General features: G+C 39.2%; 1 protein-coding gene across 3 annotated transcripts; it reads left to right on the forward strand.

Annotated features, from left to right (window-relative positions):
- The first annotated feature begins 670 nt into the window (after window positions 1-670).
- LOC119719296 lies at window positions 671-6,906 on the forward strand. 3 transcript variants are annotated; one of them, XM_038188703.1, is made up of 6 exons: window positions 671-1,035; window positions 1,419-1,515; window positions 3,919-4,113; window positions 4,381-4,571; window positions 5,012-5,116; window positions 5,544-6,906. In XM_038188703.1, exons 2-6 carry the CDS (start codon window positions 1,422-1,424, stop codon window positions 6,135-6,137), a joined length of 1,179 nt encoding a protein of 392 aa, XP_038044631.1. In that variant the 5' UTR covers window positions 671-1,035; window positions 1,419-1,421; the 3' UTR covers window positions 6,138-6,906. The 3 variants fall into 3 exon arrangements, with proteins under 3 accessions (XP_038044631.1, XP_038044630.1, XP_038044632.1); XM_038188702.1 differs by having other exon boundaries at window positions 672-1,035; window positions 1,416-1,515; XM_038188704.1 differs by lacking the exon at window positions 671-1,035 and adding an exon at window positions 1,085-1,138 and having other exon boundaries at window positions 1,416-1,515.
- Window positions 6,907-16,800: the final 9,894 nt, after the last annotated feature.

The raw sequence follows: 16,800 nt of genomic DNA on the forward strand, positions 1-16,800 counted from the left end.
GGTTGCCGCGCAGCTAATTTTTTTCCGGCGCTACGCGCCGTGAAAACTGAACTTTAGTTTCCCATGTACGTCGTGTACACAGAGCACAATTACCATTCGTACATATGAAAAAATAATAAGCCATAATTCCTAAACCGTTTGACCTATAGTCATTAAATTTTTTGGGTATGTTCATGATGAATTGTTCTATGCATGTACCGAGTTTCAAAATTTTTCGTCACTCGCGTTGGCCGAGATCTTGGCCCCCCCCCCCCGGCTGAGAGATGGTCAAAATATTCCGGCCCTTTTAGGGTTAAGGAACTGGAGATATTTTCTTCTTACTTGATAGGCCCACATAATAACCATTTGTCTGTCGGGGATGGGGGCAATGTAGCCACCCGACCGTATACTTCGATACTGGGATACTTGGACCGTATACTTGTATACTTGGATCTGCCCCTTAGTCAAGTCCTCAGTCAGCCTACTCTATAATTTGGTTTTCAGAAATAACCTGACGTCGACGGAAGGTGGCTCAGTCCGGCGGGCAAAATAGACGACAGTCGTGCTACGATTGGGTGGTGGGTAAAGAATATTCGGTCAACACTATAGGCATCACCCTTATTTAGTTCACGCAAGTTTGTTTTTCTTCCAAATCCCAAGTGCTAACAAAGTGGCGGGCAAAGATCACATTTACTTAGGGTGCGTTGCCGGGATTGTTATGTGTGGGTATGTAAACGTCATACAGTTTATGACTTCGGGAAGTTGTTGCTTCAGGGGATCAGAAAGTCTAGTCTTGCAATTCACTGTCCAGTGTTTCCCTTCGCCGATCTTTTTACACTCTTTACTGTGGCTTTATTAGCGCATCTTGGTATATAAGCCTATAGTTCACGGTGAACCCTGCGATGGAGAATTTGTTTTCTTAAGTATTGTGGCATCCAGAAATCGGCAGTGTATATCAACGAGTAATTAGTGCCGTGCCATCAAATCTAATGTTTGCCACGGACGTTGATCAGAAGAGGTCGTGACGTCAACATAATTGGATTTCGTCACTAAAGGGTAAGTAGGCCCATCACCTTTAAATGGAATACGACTTTTCATTGAAAGTGTTGGAAATTTCTGTATCAAATACCAAATGGAGACGCTTAAAACTTGCCTTCAGGTTGACTTATTTTTGAATCCATAACCATTTAGGATATTATACCATGACTCAATTAACTTTTCCGAAAACATAGGCATAAGACGATATACATTGTATATAGGCATTTTTTTTTTAACGATCTTGCATGTGTAACTATGTGTGAATTTACCTTGTGACGTTTCGTGAATCGCAGCCCGGTCATCTTCATTTATACATGAACTACGGTAAGCCGATATTTCATTACTCCCTTCACGATCATAGTTAAGCGTTTGTTTTTTTAAATTGATTTTCCTTTTAGTAGAGAATGCGACGTATAAAACTGACCAACCTGCTGATCTGCGGAATCGCTACGTTCCTCTTCGGGGCAACGTATCTTGCATTCAAGGAACCACCCAAAGGTAATGCCCGGTATGAGGCAACACTTCATAATTATTGCAACAGAAAGAAACACAAGTTAGCAAAAAAAGTTGGAAAGCCTAGTGTTCAAAATTGTTCTACGAACTCTCTTTCCCTAATTTCTAAATCTTGGAACCGCCCATAAAAGCCCAAAGCGACATCTAACCAAAGTGATCTTTCGATCAACCCCACAACTGAGCTCAAGAACTCTTAAACGCAACTTTGGCAAAAGGTTTGGCAGGTATGGGCATTTTGGATAGACTCAAAGTATTCATAATTTTCTAAAACGTTAATGCGTTTATAGCTATAAACGCCAGACTTTAAAACCCCTACAAGCTTACTCCTACATACTGACCAAAATGACTACAGATGAAAGAGTGCAGTATGGATGGGTTACCAGTTTTAGATTGCCGTTATCAACATTACGCTGTCACGATGATTAAAGACGTTTTCCCGCGAAAAAAAAATTTGAGTGCTTTTTCCTAGCAATATAAAAGTTGTTCAATAGCAATATAAAAGTGTGTTTTTGATGGATATAGAGAATATGATGATGAAGATTTTTTTTTTACGATGAGACATCGAACGAACAAATCCACCAACGTTTAGTTATTTAACCATTTTTACCCAAAGTTCGAATAAAATGGCACTAGTAATTCGGCTCTCGTAATTTGTGGTGTTTCGTCGATCAATTTTACTTGATAATTAATTTTGTTTGAAGGTAGAAATTGAATTCCTTATTAAACGGCTGTCCTCATTATTACAAATTATGCGTTTGTAATTTTGCATTGCTTTTAAACAAGACTGTACTGTAGATAACGAATAATTTGATAAGCCCTTTCCCACATCATGCAATGCAAGCCATGCATGATAACCTTTCCATATTTTAACGCCTACACGTGTTCTACTATCACAACTAACAAGTGAATTTCCATGCGCCGATATCCCAGAGCAAATACATGGACGTTGTGTACACATTGGGTGGGCCGTGGTTAGGCTGTTTTATGAGTACATCGGCAAATAGTCCCGACAATAGCAATGCAAAGAATCGTGCATACCAAGCACAGGGTCACTGACTGACATTTACATAAAGGTACCTATAATTAGAAAACCATGAAATTCGACAGCTATTCAGTTTAATAATGTCAAAGATTAAAGGACACATTGGCCGAGCTTCTTGAGTGTTTAAACCCTATGAACTTCATAATCACGTAATAAACTCCTTTAGTAGGCCTACTAATGTTGCATGCAGACCAGTAAATAAACTGCCATATATAGACTTCAGTGATAAATACCCACACTTCCCAAAAATAAGGAAAAATACTCACAACTCTCCAAGATGTTTGGGACACACATCAAATTAAAAGCTTATTTCACGATCGTTTATTTTCTGTTAACTTTTTTGGGGAGGGGGGGGGTAATCTGATGACTTTTGGGAGAGATTTCATAAATCGAATGATACCGCTAAACGTAGCTCTGCGGAAGCTTATTGCCATTTTGACACATGATGTCATCAACGCTCCATTGCAAAATAGAGCAATTACTGAGGGCCAGTGGCGTAGCCAGGAATTTTTCAGTGGGGGGGAGGGGGGGGGGGGGCGCTGGGGGGCTGGAACATTTTATGGGGGGGGGGGGCGTCATGTAGATCAATGATAATTTTTTTTAGAAACTCAAAATCTCAGTGGGGGGGGGGGGGCGACTGGGGGGGGGCGACAAGGTTTCATGGGGGGGGGGCTGTCACCCCCCACGCCCCCCCCCCCCGTGGCTACGCCACTGCTGAGGGCCCAAGTAAATCCAAATTTCACAGAAAAACAAGCTCGCAGTCCTGTTCACGGCTTCCACCCTAGCAAAATCCTCAAGTTCATGACAAAAATACTCTTATACCATAGCCTTCAAGGGCATGCAAATCGGAGTTGGTCGGCGCAGAAAATGTTGGGCCTATTTACTGGCCTGCAACCTTTTACATGTACGTTTTGTTCCGAAATGACCCACTTCACGTTCAAGACACGGTATTCAGCATTACACTTTCAAACGTCGCGAAAAAAAAACACGTCCGGTAAATTTAAGGGTAACACAATCATCAGTATAAGTGTAGTCGAGGAAGTTATCTCATTTTCAGAACTACATTATACATTCAAAAGAGATAAGTTACACTCCAAATAACTGCAGTGAAAATATCTCCTTTAGGCAACCGGGTGAAGGTTGTCTAAAGGAGATATAACCGAAACGTTGTATAACCGAAACGTTGAGGCGTAACTCTGCCATTGTCAGAATTAAACAACTTAACTAAGTCATGAGCGACATCCTAATAAGTCGACTCGTAAACTCATGGATCCAGAAAGCACCAAATCAAAATCGTGGTTGTCCGATGACGTCACACAAAGTTTCTTCTATGATCCCTGTTTCAGAGAGGACAGCACCCGCTTCCGAGAGGGGGTTAGGAGGTAAGGTACCCGACCTGTCCGGTAACTCAGCCGTCAAATCTCGGCAACCTTTGGGTGACGACGATGATGCCTTACTGCTCCCCTTCGCCGACCGTGCCTTACCGCGCCGTCTCCTGCAGGTACCCAGCTACATGCGTATGCTCAACGCCTCAACAGAAGGTAAGTTTAAGTTTGCAAAGTAAACTGTGCCACAACTGCTGATTTATGGCCCGATATTAATTGGCATTCAGTTTCAACGTTTCCAGAATAGCATTAACATCTTCAACAGTACCCCATTAATAGCTTGATTTTGTTTATTGCTTCTGAGTACATGATGTGCAGCCCGTATAGGCCTACATCTTACGGTTAACCATGGTAACTCTTGTGAATAAATATTAAAGTAACGTAGGACTAAAACATTCCACACCCTCTGAATTGATTTCGAAGGTATAGACATCGACATAGCGTGGGGCGACATAGACTTTCACAATCTGGATTTGAAGACGGTCATAGTGACAGGCCTGTCAGGATACACGGAGGAGGAGGGGGTGGGGCTTGTTGCCTCCGCCCAGATTCACATGCCCTTCAAGAAGATCATTATCTATGACCTAGGGGTCAAGCAACGTACATTAGACAGGGTAAGTAAAAAGGGCCTTGTCGTGCGAAATTTGGATCAAACCTACATATCGACAGGTGCCAGACTATAAGACATCAGTAATTATAATATCCAACATTGTCGGATCTGCAAAATGAAACCAGGGAGGGAAAGGGCAGCTTGTGGTAGCGCACTCGTATCCTCGACGCCGGGGACGAGGTTGGTCAAAGAGCGGTTTACCAGAGCCGGACCTGTGGAATGTGTTACCCGTGACGTCATGCCAACAGGCAACCGACACCGACAGGCACATACACCTAAGCATCTTTTTTTCATTTTGCGCACAAATTCAAGGAACATCAACACTTTAAACGCTCAGTAAAAAGTTGCCCTTGATACTTAGCTTTTAGGTAGAATTTTAGAATATTAAACACTTTTTAATGCAAGGCCTGCCCTGAATAATAATTTATTTTTTCTGTCCCGCAGCTCTCACCGCTGTGCAATGTGGAGATTCGCAAGTTTGACTACACCAAGTACCCTGCTCATGTCAAGATACTAAGGAACAACGCGTGGAAGCTCGTCGTGATAACGGTACGAAACCACATGTTGCTCCGTGTGAACCCATTTTGACCGCTTTTAGTTTCTGCCAGTCGTTATTTCATGTACCCCTAACTGCCATTTCAGACTGGCGTTCCAGAGTCGTGCCAAAACCAAATAGCATTAGCGCTAAGAGTCTGCGTTTCTATTCGACCAAAATAGATGTTTTAAACATGCGAACGTATGTTAATTTTTTTATTGGCCATAGACGACGGGGTCACTCCGAACGAATGCAACAGTCAATCTCTCGACGACTTGTGCGTGCAGTCGTTCCTTATTGTCTCACAAGTCGAACATAATTCGAATGGGACGCCAGTATAAAATAGTGGGAGTATCACCCGTTGTCCACTCCGTAACCAACGTCTGATGCAATTATGCGAGCAATGCAAATGTTAAAGACCCAGTGTTTGATTCCTTACAGGAAGCTCTTGAGGAGTTCGGTTCGGTCTTCTACGCCCACCCTCACCTCCGCTTCAGAGCACCAATCAGCATCCTGTTCCCTTACGTCAAGCAGATGCACGGATTCATCCCCAGCATGAACGACGACACTCCGTTACTTGAGGTCACCCACCCGACCACGCTGCGGCTCATGCAGGTGAAACCGGCCCAGCTGAACCGGACCAGGGGGCCAGGGGGCTCCAGAGGCCCCGGAGTGATCTCCGGCCACATGCTACTGTTCGTCATGAACTCTACTTTAGCCAACCGGGTTCTGCCAGGGCTCCGTAAGTGCTACCTCCGCAGCAAGTGCCTCAGCCCGCCGGGGGCCATGTGGCAGCTGCAGCGGCCGGGAAAAAAGCTACACCGGCACCACTTCGACCAGGCGGTGCTGTCCCTGATGATGTACAAGCTGTACGGGGTATCCTGGCAGCCTCGGGAGGAAGTACAACGCATGATGAAGAGGCTGTTCGTGGTCCTGGACGAGGGAGACCCGGTGCATGAATTGTCCTGGTCCTTCCGGTGCAATCCGCCCAAGGAGGAGTTCGACCCCGCCAAACTGCTGCAAAAGAAATTATGAGATGGCCATTGTGAGATGCGTGGACACAATAAAAGAGCGCTATCGCAAGTTCGTTCGTGAAAAAAAGTTGACCAAATTTCGACTAACTCTGGTCGAAAGCTCGTCATTCAACGATGTATTCGGGACCACAGGTTACCGAAGTCGGCCGCATTGCTGGTCATCAGTATCCGTGGGCATCATAATGCACATAATGCACAGCAGGAGGCTACCTGCAGGACCAAGAAGTTTCGTGATGAAGTTTTGACCTAGGGTTGCCAAGAGAACGGTTACTATTCGTGCACCATCCATTACGTCACGAACCATCCACTATATGGTCCACCAATGGTCCCCAATTGGACTTGTTAAGAATGTATCCAATCCAAATAGCGCACTCCTTGAGTCTGCCATAGCTATCATAAAGGATAATATGTAAATATTGCAGCACTGTTTGACCAACATTCAAGAGCCCATGGCACACCTTGCTTGCGAATTGGGTTAACAAATACTAATTGCCTACTTCCTCGTTTAGAACAAAACTACGACAAACCGAAATAATGAGACGCAATGCGAGTATTATATCAAGCATAAAACAAAAAAGAAAACAAAAGGGATAAAAAGAGATTGGTTGAAATAACCAATATATTGGTAGCATTGATAGATTGTGTCCAACCAAACCGAGAAATGGTTGGACACATATCTACCAATCCTACCAATATACTGGTTATTTCAACCAATCTGTTTTTAGATATGTAGCTGTGTTAAAAAAATTACACCTTATTACAGGTTTTCCCGGCCAATTTCCTAAAATGTTCATTCAATTCTGAAAATCGGTCATTCATTTTCGTCTGAATTTGAGAACTGCTCTGAACACGCGTTTCATTTTCGCTACCAGAGCATTCGATTCCATTTCAGTTAAATCAATTAAGTGATTGAGCAGCACCTTTTGTTTATGTCCATTCAGATTCGTTCACAAGATTTCTTTTTCACTTTTTGAGGGCGGTTTAAAATATTCACCATTCTATTTCACTTTCAGTTAGTGCCATCGGCACCAGATACAATTAGGGGTTTCTTTTTCATTAACCGTCAATCAAATTAGCTGTACTTGAAATCAATTAAGAAAAGGAATGCTTGCGTAAATGAATGCACAGGTAACGTAATTGGCCGTCTGTTTCTCAAAACCGACGGCACGGACAATGAAAACGATTGAACTTTCGTTGAATTGAAATGGATATAAAAGACGTGCATTCAAACTCAGACGAAAACAAATGACCGATTTTTAGAATTGAATGAACATTTCAGGAAAATGGCCGGGAAAACCTATACTATCAAACTATAAAGGTTGTTTATGGAGTGCCTTTGATGTTTTTTTTGTCACACCGTTCCCCTAAAATGAATAAGCGTGCACAAATCAATGACAGATAACGGAAGGAAGTTTAAGGATTATTAATGAACAGCAATTAGGCATATGTGTTTTTCCTGCAGAATGTTCGTTTCCAATAATAAAGCCACTCAAAATCCAAATAAAAACCTGTGCTACACAATTGAGCGTTTGATATACGAAGTTTATTCCAAGTAAGATTTTTGATAACAGTTCAGTAGGTTACTTTTGGGATAAATGCAAATGATCCCATATGTCTTTAAAGAAAGATTTAAACTTAACAAAACAAATATACGTCAAATCAGATCCGTGCCTTTCACATGTACCTAACAACGAGCATGATGGGACAATGAGTGTTGATTGAAAGAATAGTCGTAATAAATTGGTGAAAACATAAGTGTGTGAATTAAGAAGTGAATTAATGTGAATTCATATTAAAACTATTCATCTAAAAACATAACGCATCTACATCCTTAGCATGATAACTTTGGTATCATGAAACTGGTATCTAAAAGGAGGGACTGCATTAAGAGTACAGAAAAGGACAGGGGAAATCCCAAGCCTTTTGGATTTCTTTTAGTGATCGTAGAGTTATATTTGGGTGGTTATCATCTGCTTGTGGTGATTGACAACAGAGGGCGCCAAACAGATTTGCCACTAGTCTCTAGATGCGGTGTTATCAAGGGAGGGCATCAAGTGAGCAATTCTCTGTCATCTATGTACATAGTTTGTTTTGTTTTTTGTTTTTTTGTTTACACATATTTCTCCAAATCAATGAACATTTGGTCCGCTGTAATCACTACTATCGAAACTGTAACGACATCTGCAAGATTCAATTCACCTTCTAATCACTAACAAAATGAATCTGTATTTCAATTTGGCACGCGTATCAAAACAAATTACCTTTTCCTACAGTTACATACATGCGAACTATCATACTGAAATTTGTATCCTTCTGGAAACATTTCTTTGTTCTCGTGTACTAAAGTTTTCGAGTTTGAAAGTACAGTTTCAAAATGCCCTTATTTTAACCAGAATTAATTCCTTGGCGGACTTAATATCCCTTTTCTAAAACTCTACCATTTGCGACGGATCAACATACCTTGGAAATTCCTAGTTTTTGAGTAAAATTCATAGTAAAATTCATATATGTATGATTAAAATGTTACATTCTAACTAAAGAAGAAGTTCTAAACTGCATGTCAGTGAAAAAGCCGCTGTCATCGATGCCGAAATGTCAATACTGATTACTGTCAAAGCTGACCTTAAAGTCTGGAAGAAATCGTTCGAAAACTTCCCCAAATGCATATTTTTAATCTCCATTTAAGTTGTTATTTCATGATTAGTTGAACACTTGTATCATCTAAGTATATTCCGAATTTTAAATTAATCTGTCGTTGCGGACGCTAATGTTACACATGGAACCGTCTCCGAGGAAAATTTCGAAGAGGATAATTTTCCGTCTCTTCCCATGTGCATTGTTCAGCAAAGCGCTGTAGGCGCTACGGCTGACCGATTTCGGCGCGGCACACAATGATGACGGGCATATTAGCATATTCATTGGCGTTACTCGGCGTGACATGGCGTGGGTCTCGGTATCGACCAATGGAAGACGGCAAAAAAGGGTGATATATGTTAATTAACAACTCGTGAAGGAGGCTTTTATGCAATTGTCTACTGCACACCATAATAGATAGGAACCTCATTAATATTCGTGAGGCTTGAAAATATTGTTAATATTGTTAAATAGTGTTACAATTTTCAAAATTGCACCTAGCCAGGCCTATTTTTCCGATTTCAACAAAAAGCAATGAGCATATCACAACGATTTTTAGCATGTAGGTGCATGTAGATACGGTCTTCCAAACGGGAGAAATTAATTTTCAAAGATTTCACCCGCCAACGTGAACATGTCTGTGTACATTTAGAAATCGCCCTTCACAACCACACTGCTGGTCTAGTGGGGCAGATAGGGAAACCTTGTTGTGCCTTTGATGACACAAGCATGGAATTTGGCACGCAGTCAGAGTATGTCTTAAGAAAAATATTTGGCTAGAGTCGCAGATTTGATCTTTGAAAAAAAAATAGGTAGAATAACAAGCAATTTTCAAAATTTTCAAAATGGCTGACACTGCTTGTTATTCTTTCTATATTTTTTCAAAGGACCAATCTGTGATAGCCCTATAGCCAAATATAGATCTTTCTCATGACTATGTGCCAAATACCATGCTTGTATCATAATATCATAAAGGCACAATCCCATCACCTATCTGCCGTAGTCATACTATAGTCATGCAAAACTATCCAAAGAATTCCCCATGTTTCTATGCATATTTCTCCACCTCGGTAGATGAGAAATTACAGGCATACTGCTCGGTCCCTCCCCATGGGCCTCGTCGATCGTCATTAATGATGGCCATTGTCTTGCACTGTCTCGCATCTTCATTGCATTATTAAACACGATGAAAGGCCATAAACGAACATCAAGTTCAGTGTAGCTCTGCACGATAACATCGTAAAGCACCTAAATGTGTACGTTACCTTGCCAACAAGATACAGCCCTCTTATCATAATAATATGCAATAAGAGCAACCCTGAAGTATTGCATTATATTCATAACTTAAAATCACATAAATTTGGTGTACCAAACCTTTATGATGGTTTCCTTGACATCCAAAATATATTTCGTACTAAAAGTTAAATTTGACTAGGAGTTCAATTCATTTTCGTTCAGATAAATAGATACATGTAGAAGCATAAATTAAAGACATTACTCTAAACTTTAAAAATAAGTATAGGTTTTCCCGGCTATTTTAAACGATTTTCATTCAAATTCACCAACTCTATCATTCAATTTCGTCCACGACAAATTTCACAAGCTCTTAACAAATCAATTTAGTCATTTACCATTCAATTTTTTAAGTTTGGTCACCCTCTTTAGTCACCGGGTCGAGAATATTCGTCATTACAGATCAAATTCGTCAAAACTGCTGCCGAATGGCAGCATTTAGAAATCAAATTCGAACATTATATAAATCAATTAGACGAATTTGATTTCTGAATAACAAGGTTTGCGTAGACGAGACGCAAAATACTCTTGGACGAAAACGTGTACACATTGTTTGAATTTAATTGAACTGAATTTGAAATTGTATGAGAAAAGGCGAAATTAAACATTGGAAGATCACTAGATCGATGTTTCTGGACGAATTTGAATATTGGAAACGGTGAATTCGAAAGATAGACGTTTTAAAATAGCCGGAAAAACCTAGGCGTATATTACCTCGAGATTGGAATTAAACCCTTGCGACGAATTATACACTGTGCCGAACAGGCATCGACATTGTTATGTGAATAATGAGGCATTGAAGTCAAGTCGACGCACGTCACATTTTACGGTCACGCACAATGAGCTGAGCCAGCATAGGTTGCTAGCTGTTGAGGTCCGCAAAATTACTTTATTAGTAAATCGTTGAGAATGGACGCAGCAGCAGTGGTAATTCTTTTGGTGGTCTCATCAGTATCAGGTAAGACAATTTTGGCTTCTTGTACAGGGTTCGACCACTTTAGCGGTAGCCAGCTAACCAAAAGCTAGTCAAAATAGCGACGGGCTAGTCGAACTATATTCCTTAAATTTGGTATATACGTGCGTTTTGGGTGTAAAACCTTAAGAAAAAAATTTGAAATTAAATTGAAAGGTTTTTGCATTACATTAATGATGAGCTTTCCAATGAGACATCGCACGAAAAAAACGGCCTACGACAAGGAGTCAATAAAAATAAATTTCAACTTTTGAATTAAGAGCGGACGCTCCTAATTCGTTCTGAATAGTGAGCGCAATTTCTGAACTGGAGTGCGCCATTTAAAACCACTTTTTAAAACTGTGTAAAGGCCTGAAAGAAACAAACAAGCAAATTTATTTTGTACCATAGGTTTTCCCGGCTATTTTAAAACATTTTCCGATCAAATTCACCGACTCTTATATTCAAATTTGTCTAGCAACATCGATTTAGTGCACTTCCAATGTTTATTTTCGTCTTTTGTCAGACAATTTCAAATTTTGTCCAAACATATTCAAACAATGAACACACATTTACGACCCGGAGTATTCGATTTCGTCTCGTCTACGCCTAATCGTGTTTTCAGAAATCAAATTCGTCTAATACCACACAATTTAACATAATTTTGTTCAATTTTGTCATACTTCATATCGAAATCTTCAAAGGCATATAGGCCTCTAATAAGAATAAGTCTTTACTTTTTCTTTCCTTATTTCTTCATAAATGTGTCATTTCTTTTGATTGTAGCTTTTTAAAATATGTTAGACTCAATATTGTAGGCATATTACACGGGGATTGATGGGCTATCGATTCGTGGCCTTTGACATTTCTTTTTTCATTGTAAGACTTTTTCTTTTCTTTCGTTTATTTTAAATAATGTTGTATTGTTGATCTTGGTAATCTTTACTTTTTTGGGTAACTCTTCTTTGAGTTCAGTACTCTACTTTGGTCCGAAAGTCGTGCGATCGAATGTGCCAAATTGTGCTTTGGGACACAATGAATATGTTTTAGAGCACACCTGACTAATTTACTTTTTACAAGTTTCAAATTGATTGATAAAAGACGCATTCGATCTCTGAATGCTGACATTCGGCAGCAGCTTGAACGAATTTGATCTGTAACGACGAATATTCTCGACCCGGTGACTAAAGAGGGTGACCAAACTTTAAAAGTGAATGGTAAATGACTAAATTGGTTTTGTTAAAAGCGTGTGAAATTTTTCTCTGACGAAATTCAATGTTACAGTTGGTGAATTTGAATAAAAAATGTTTAAAATAGCCGGGAAAACCTATATTAAACGATAAAGGCTGTTTTAGGAGTGCCTTTTGAAATATTTTTTGTTCAATAGCATAACTCCAAATTCGTGAGTTATTTCTTTTGTCTCACCATCCGGAAGGATGTCAACGAATTATAGGCTTTCCCGGCCAATTTCCTAAAATGTTCAATCACTTTATGAAAATCGGTCATTCCTTTCCGTCTGAATTTGAGAATCGCTCTGAACACGCGTTTCATTTTCGCTACCAGAGCATTCGATTCCATTTCAGTTCAACAAATTAAGTGATTGAGCAAAGCCTTTCGTTTATGTTCATTCAGATTCGTTTACAAGACTTCTTTTTCGCTTTTGGAGGGGGATTTCAAACATTGACCATTCTATTTCACTTTTAGTTTAATGTTATGTGATGTAATCTGCATTTTTGAATGAGAAAAACGTACTTTCGATTGCACATTCTCGACATTTATTGTATTCCAGAACTCTGCGCGAAAAGGTGCTTGCGTTTATGAATGCAAAGGTAACACAACTGGCCGTCTGTTTCTCAAAACCGAATGCACGGACAATGAAAACGATTGATCTTTCGTTGAATTGAAATGGGTTTAAATACGTGCATTCATATTCAGACGAAAACGAATGACCGATTTTTAGAAGTAAATGAACATTTCAGGAAATTTGCCGGGAAAACCTATATTATAGGTTTTCCCGGACAATTTCCTGAAATGTTCATTCACTTCTGAAAAACGGTCATTCATTTTCGACTGAATTTGAGAATCGCTCTTATCACGCGTTTTATTTTCTTTACCAGAGCGTTCGATTCCATTTCAGTTCAATCAATAATATTACGTGATTGAGCAGCACCTTTCGTTTATGCTCATTCAGATTCGTTTATCAGGAAAACCTATATATAACGGCAATTATGCACGTAGGATCATTTGCGTGGTTTCGTGCATTTTGTTTTCTTTTCCCAAAAAATAACGCCACTCAACATCGTATAAATAATTAAAAATACTGACTCCACGCGCGGATGCATCATTAAGCAAACTGAATGGCATAAATGAACAACAAGTTCCGTGTAGCTCCCTATGATTAAATCATAAAGCACCTTCGTGTTTACGTTACCTTGCCAACAAGATACATCCATCTTATCATAATAGTATGCAATAAAGAACGACCCTGAGGTATTGCATTATTATTAGTTTAATAGTGAAAACCACAGAAATTTGGTGTGCCAAACCTTCATGATGGTTTCCTTGACATCCAAACTATATTTCGTATTAAATGTTAAATTTGATCAGGAGTTCAATTGATTTTCGTTCAGAAAAGTAGATACATGTGCATGGAAGAATGAATTAAAGACATTAATTAAAGACATTCAACTTTAAAAATGAGTATAGGTTTTCCCGGCCGATTTCACCAAGTTTTCATTCAATTTAACGCCTGGCTCATTCGATTTAGATTGAAATTGAAAAATCACGCAGATCGGCATTCGTTACTCAAAAAGAATCATTCAATTTCACTATAAGACCATTCTATCGCCTTTTAGCTTCACTCGTCCCTATCAAAGATGCATTCATATTAAAAGTATCGCGTTGTTCATTCAATTTCGTTTAAACCATTATTCATAAATACCTCAGACAGTTTAGCCATTCCTATTGGTCGAGAGCCCGTCACGTGGCCGGTATTAAACGGATGATAAAGACATGGCTAGCTGGTCTTAAACACTTTTCCAGTGTCACAATAAAATGTGGACTCCTAAAAATCCAGTGCCTCTTATCGTTTCATTGGTTGAACGTTCACAATCCTCACGTAGGCATGCGCAACACTACCAGGGAGTTAGAATTTTATAGTTCTAAATTCAAAACGCAACGCGCCAGGTGCGTTCTGCGAGACATCGCGTAGAACATGATACGCGCGCGTCAATCTCCATAAAAGGGTTGTTTTCATCTTACTCGCCAGCTGAACACTCCATTATTTTGCAGGAGGGATGTTTCAAAAAGCATAAAGTGAATTTGTTGAACAAAATCGGGATGTTTTGAACGAGTTATATGATTTTTTTTACCGAAAAGGTATTTATGAATGGGAATAAATATGTACTCCGTCGGTATTTATCACTCTGTTTAATACCACTTAGGGTCTGGGTGCTGATAATTACCCTCGCCTCTGGCTCGGGTAATTATCAGCACCCAGACTCTAAGTGGTATTAAACAGAGTGATAAAAACCTCCGGAGCACACATTTATTCCCTTAGTAAGGGGTTGATCGGGCATTCGTTTTCATTAATGGGCAAACGTTTCACATTTTGTCAAACATCTTTTAAGACTTCATACGTATGTATTCCTTAGCGTAAATCATATGTAATGACTTCAAACCGTAGATTGACTTTCTTTCTTAAAGGGTATGTGCAATGAATCTTTCTCAGGAATTATTTTTGCGCAAATCTGTGAAATGTAAGAAAACTACACATTTGACAACACTTTTTGGGCTAATCTTATTGCAAATGTGCAATTCTTTAAGCATTTAAAAGTTTCCATGTTTATCCGGACTAACGCTGTTACTGTGATGTCATTTCAGGAAGACACTGTTCAGTTTAGGGTTTTTTCTTTCAAATTATTCATCCAAAAGTTGCTAATTGAAAACATTTGTGGGAAAGGGATGGTTATGGGATGACTTACTACCATGTACTGACACATCATATAATCACCACATAAAAGAAATTTATGACAGCAAAATATCCAAAATTCTAGCAACTTTTGCTGAAATAGCCGTGTAACATTAATCATGCTCGAAATGCCATCACAGGTTTTCTAAAGAATATGAAACTTTGCATTAGCATAAAAACAGAGAAGGCACCAAAACACTCCTCAAAATGGAAAATAAAACTTGCAAATACGGTTGAAAGTGACACAAAGATGTATTTTCAAGGTTTGCATTGAAAAGTTTGCAAGGGCCCTGTGAATATGGTAAGTGTTCGGTCATACATACGCAAGAAAACACTTAAAAAATAACGCAAGAGAAGTGTTCCCGACGGTTCAACCATTTCCAAACATATTACGCGTCCCGATGTCTTGCACGTCAAGAAATCGTCAACGTAAAAAAGCCCCTTGATCAAACGTTTAAACAAGTAGAAAAGATCAACAGTCCCTTTCAACTCATTATTTCGTTACATCTTGTTTCCCTCATATCAGTTGATTTGTAACATTGTAAATTTTACAGTCATCAAGATTTTTTTTTGGGGGGGGGGAATGAATCTCGGAGAAAAATAGGAAAAAAAATCGATTAAAAAATCTTACTAATTTAAATGATCAAACGATGAAAGCGACTGCCCATAAACGAATAAGAAACGAAAAGCATGGTTATACGTTATAAGCGCACAGATGTTCGCTAATTTGAATGCGTCAACCGTCAAAGGGTTGCAAAGACTTAATTTTAGACTGCTACAATTATTTAAGTCTTGAATGCACCAAAACGAAATAGGCTGCCAGAAAACGAAAAAGAACATTCACAGCAAAATCTTGGCTGCCTAAAAATGAAATTGAATGAACCCCAAATGAAAAAGAAACCCCCATTGGACCACATGTGCAAAACTCACGCGAAATTGAATGGCTGATAATGAAACTGATTAGAAAAATTCGGAAATTCGCCGGGAAAACCTATACTATTTTGTATTTTGCATAATATGTTTGCCCGGCTATTTTAACAGATTTTTCATTCACATTCACCAACTCATATATTCATTTTCGTCCACGAAAAATTTCACACACTTTTACAAAACCAATTTTGTCATTTACCATTTAATTTTAAAGTTTGGTCACCCTCTTCAGTCACCGGGTCGAGAATATTCGTCAGTTTAGATCAAATTCGTCAAAGCTGTTGCCGAATGTCAGCATTCAGAGATCGAATTCGTTTAGACGAATTTGATTTCTGAATAACAAGGTTTGGCGTAGACGAGACGAATACTCTGGAAGTCGAAACGTGTACTCATTGTTTGAATTTACTTGAACTAAATTTGAAATCGTCTGACAAAAGACGAAACTAAAATTTAAAAATTTGTATGCTCGGAATTTTCTGGGGAGGCCTGCCCGAATCGCCAAGACTGGATTTTATTCGTCTCGTCGATAGCGCCCTCTATACCTCTTGATGTCGTTCGGCTGCTTAGCGCGTATAGGCGTACACAAACATTACGTGCGTACACAAGTACAAACGTTATACAAATTCAGTCTCGGACCAAGACTATATTTCCTTGCATTTTCCACCGTTGTCGAGGTTGTTGTTGTTTAATTGATAGGATATTTTATCTATATGTATTTACTGTTTCTAATTTACGATTTTAAATATGCTTTAAATATATAGGTTTTCCCGACTATTTTAAAAGTGTTTTTCATTCAAATTCACGAACTCTAACATTTATTTTCGTCCGCGAAAAATTTCACACGCTTTTACTAAAACAAATTCATTTACCATTCAATTGTAAAGT

The sequence above is a fragment of the Patiria miniata genome, unplaced genomic scaffold (genome assembly GCF_015706575.1).
Source record: "Patiria miniata isolate m_02_andy unplaced genomic scaffold, ASM1570657v1 HiC_scaffold_8, whole genome shotgun sequence".
Classification (NCBI taxonomy): domain Eukaryota; kingdom Metazoa; phylum Echinodermata; class Asteroidea; order Valvatida; family Asterinidae; genus Patiria; species Patiria miniata.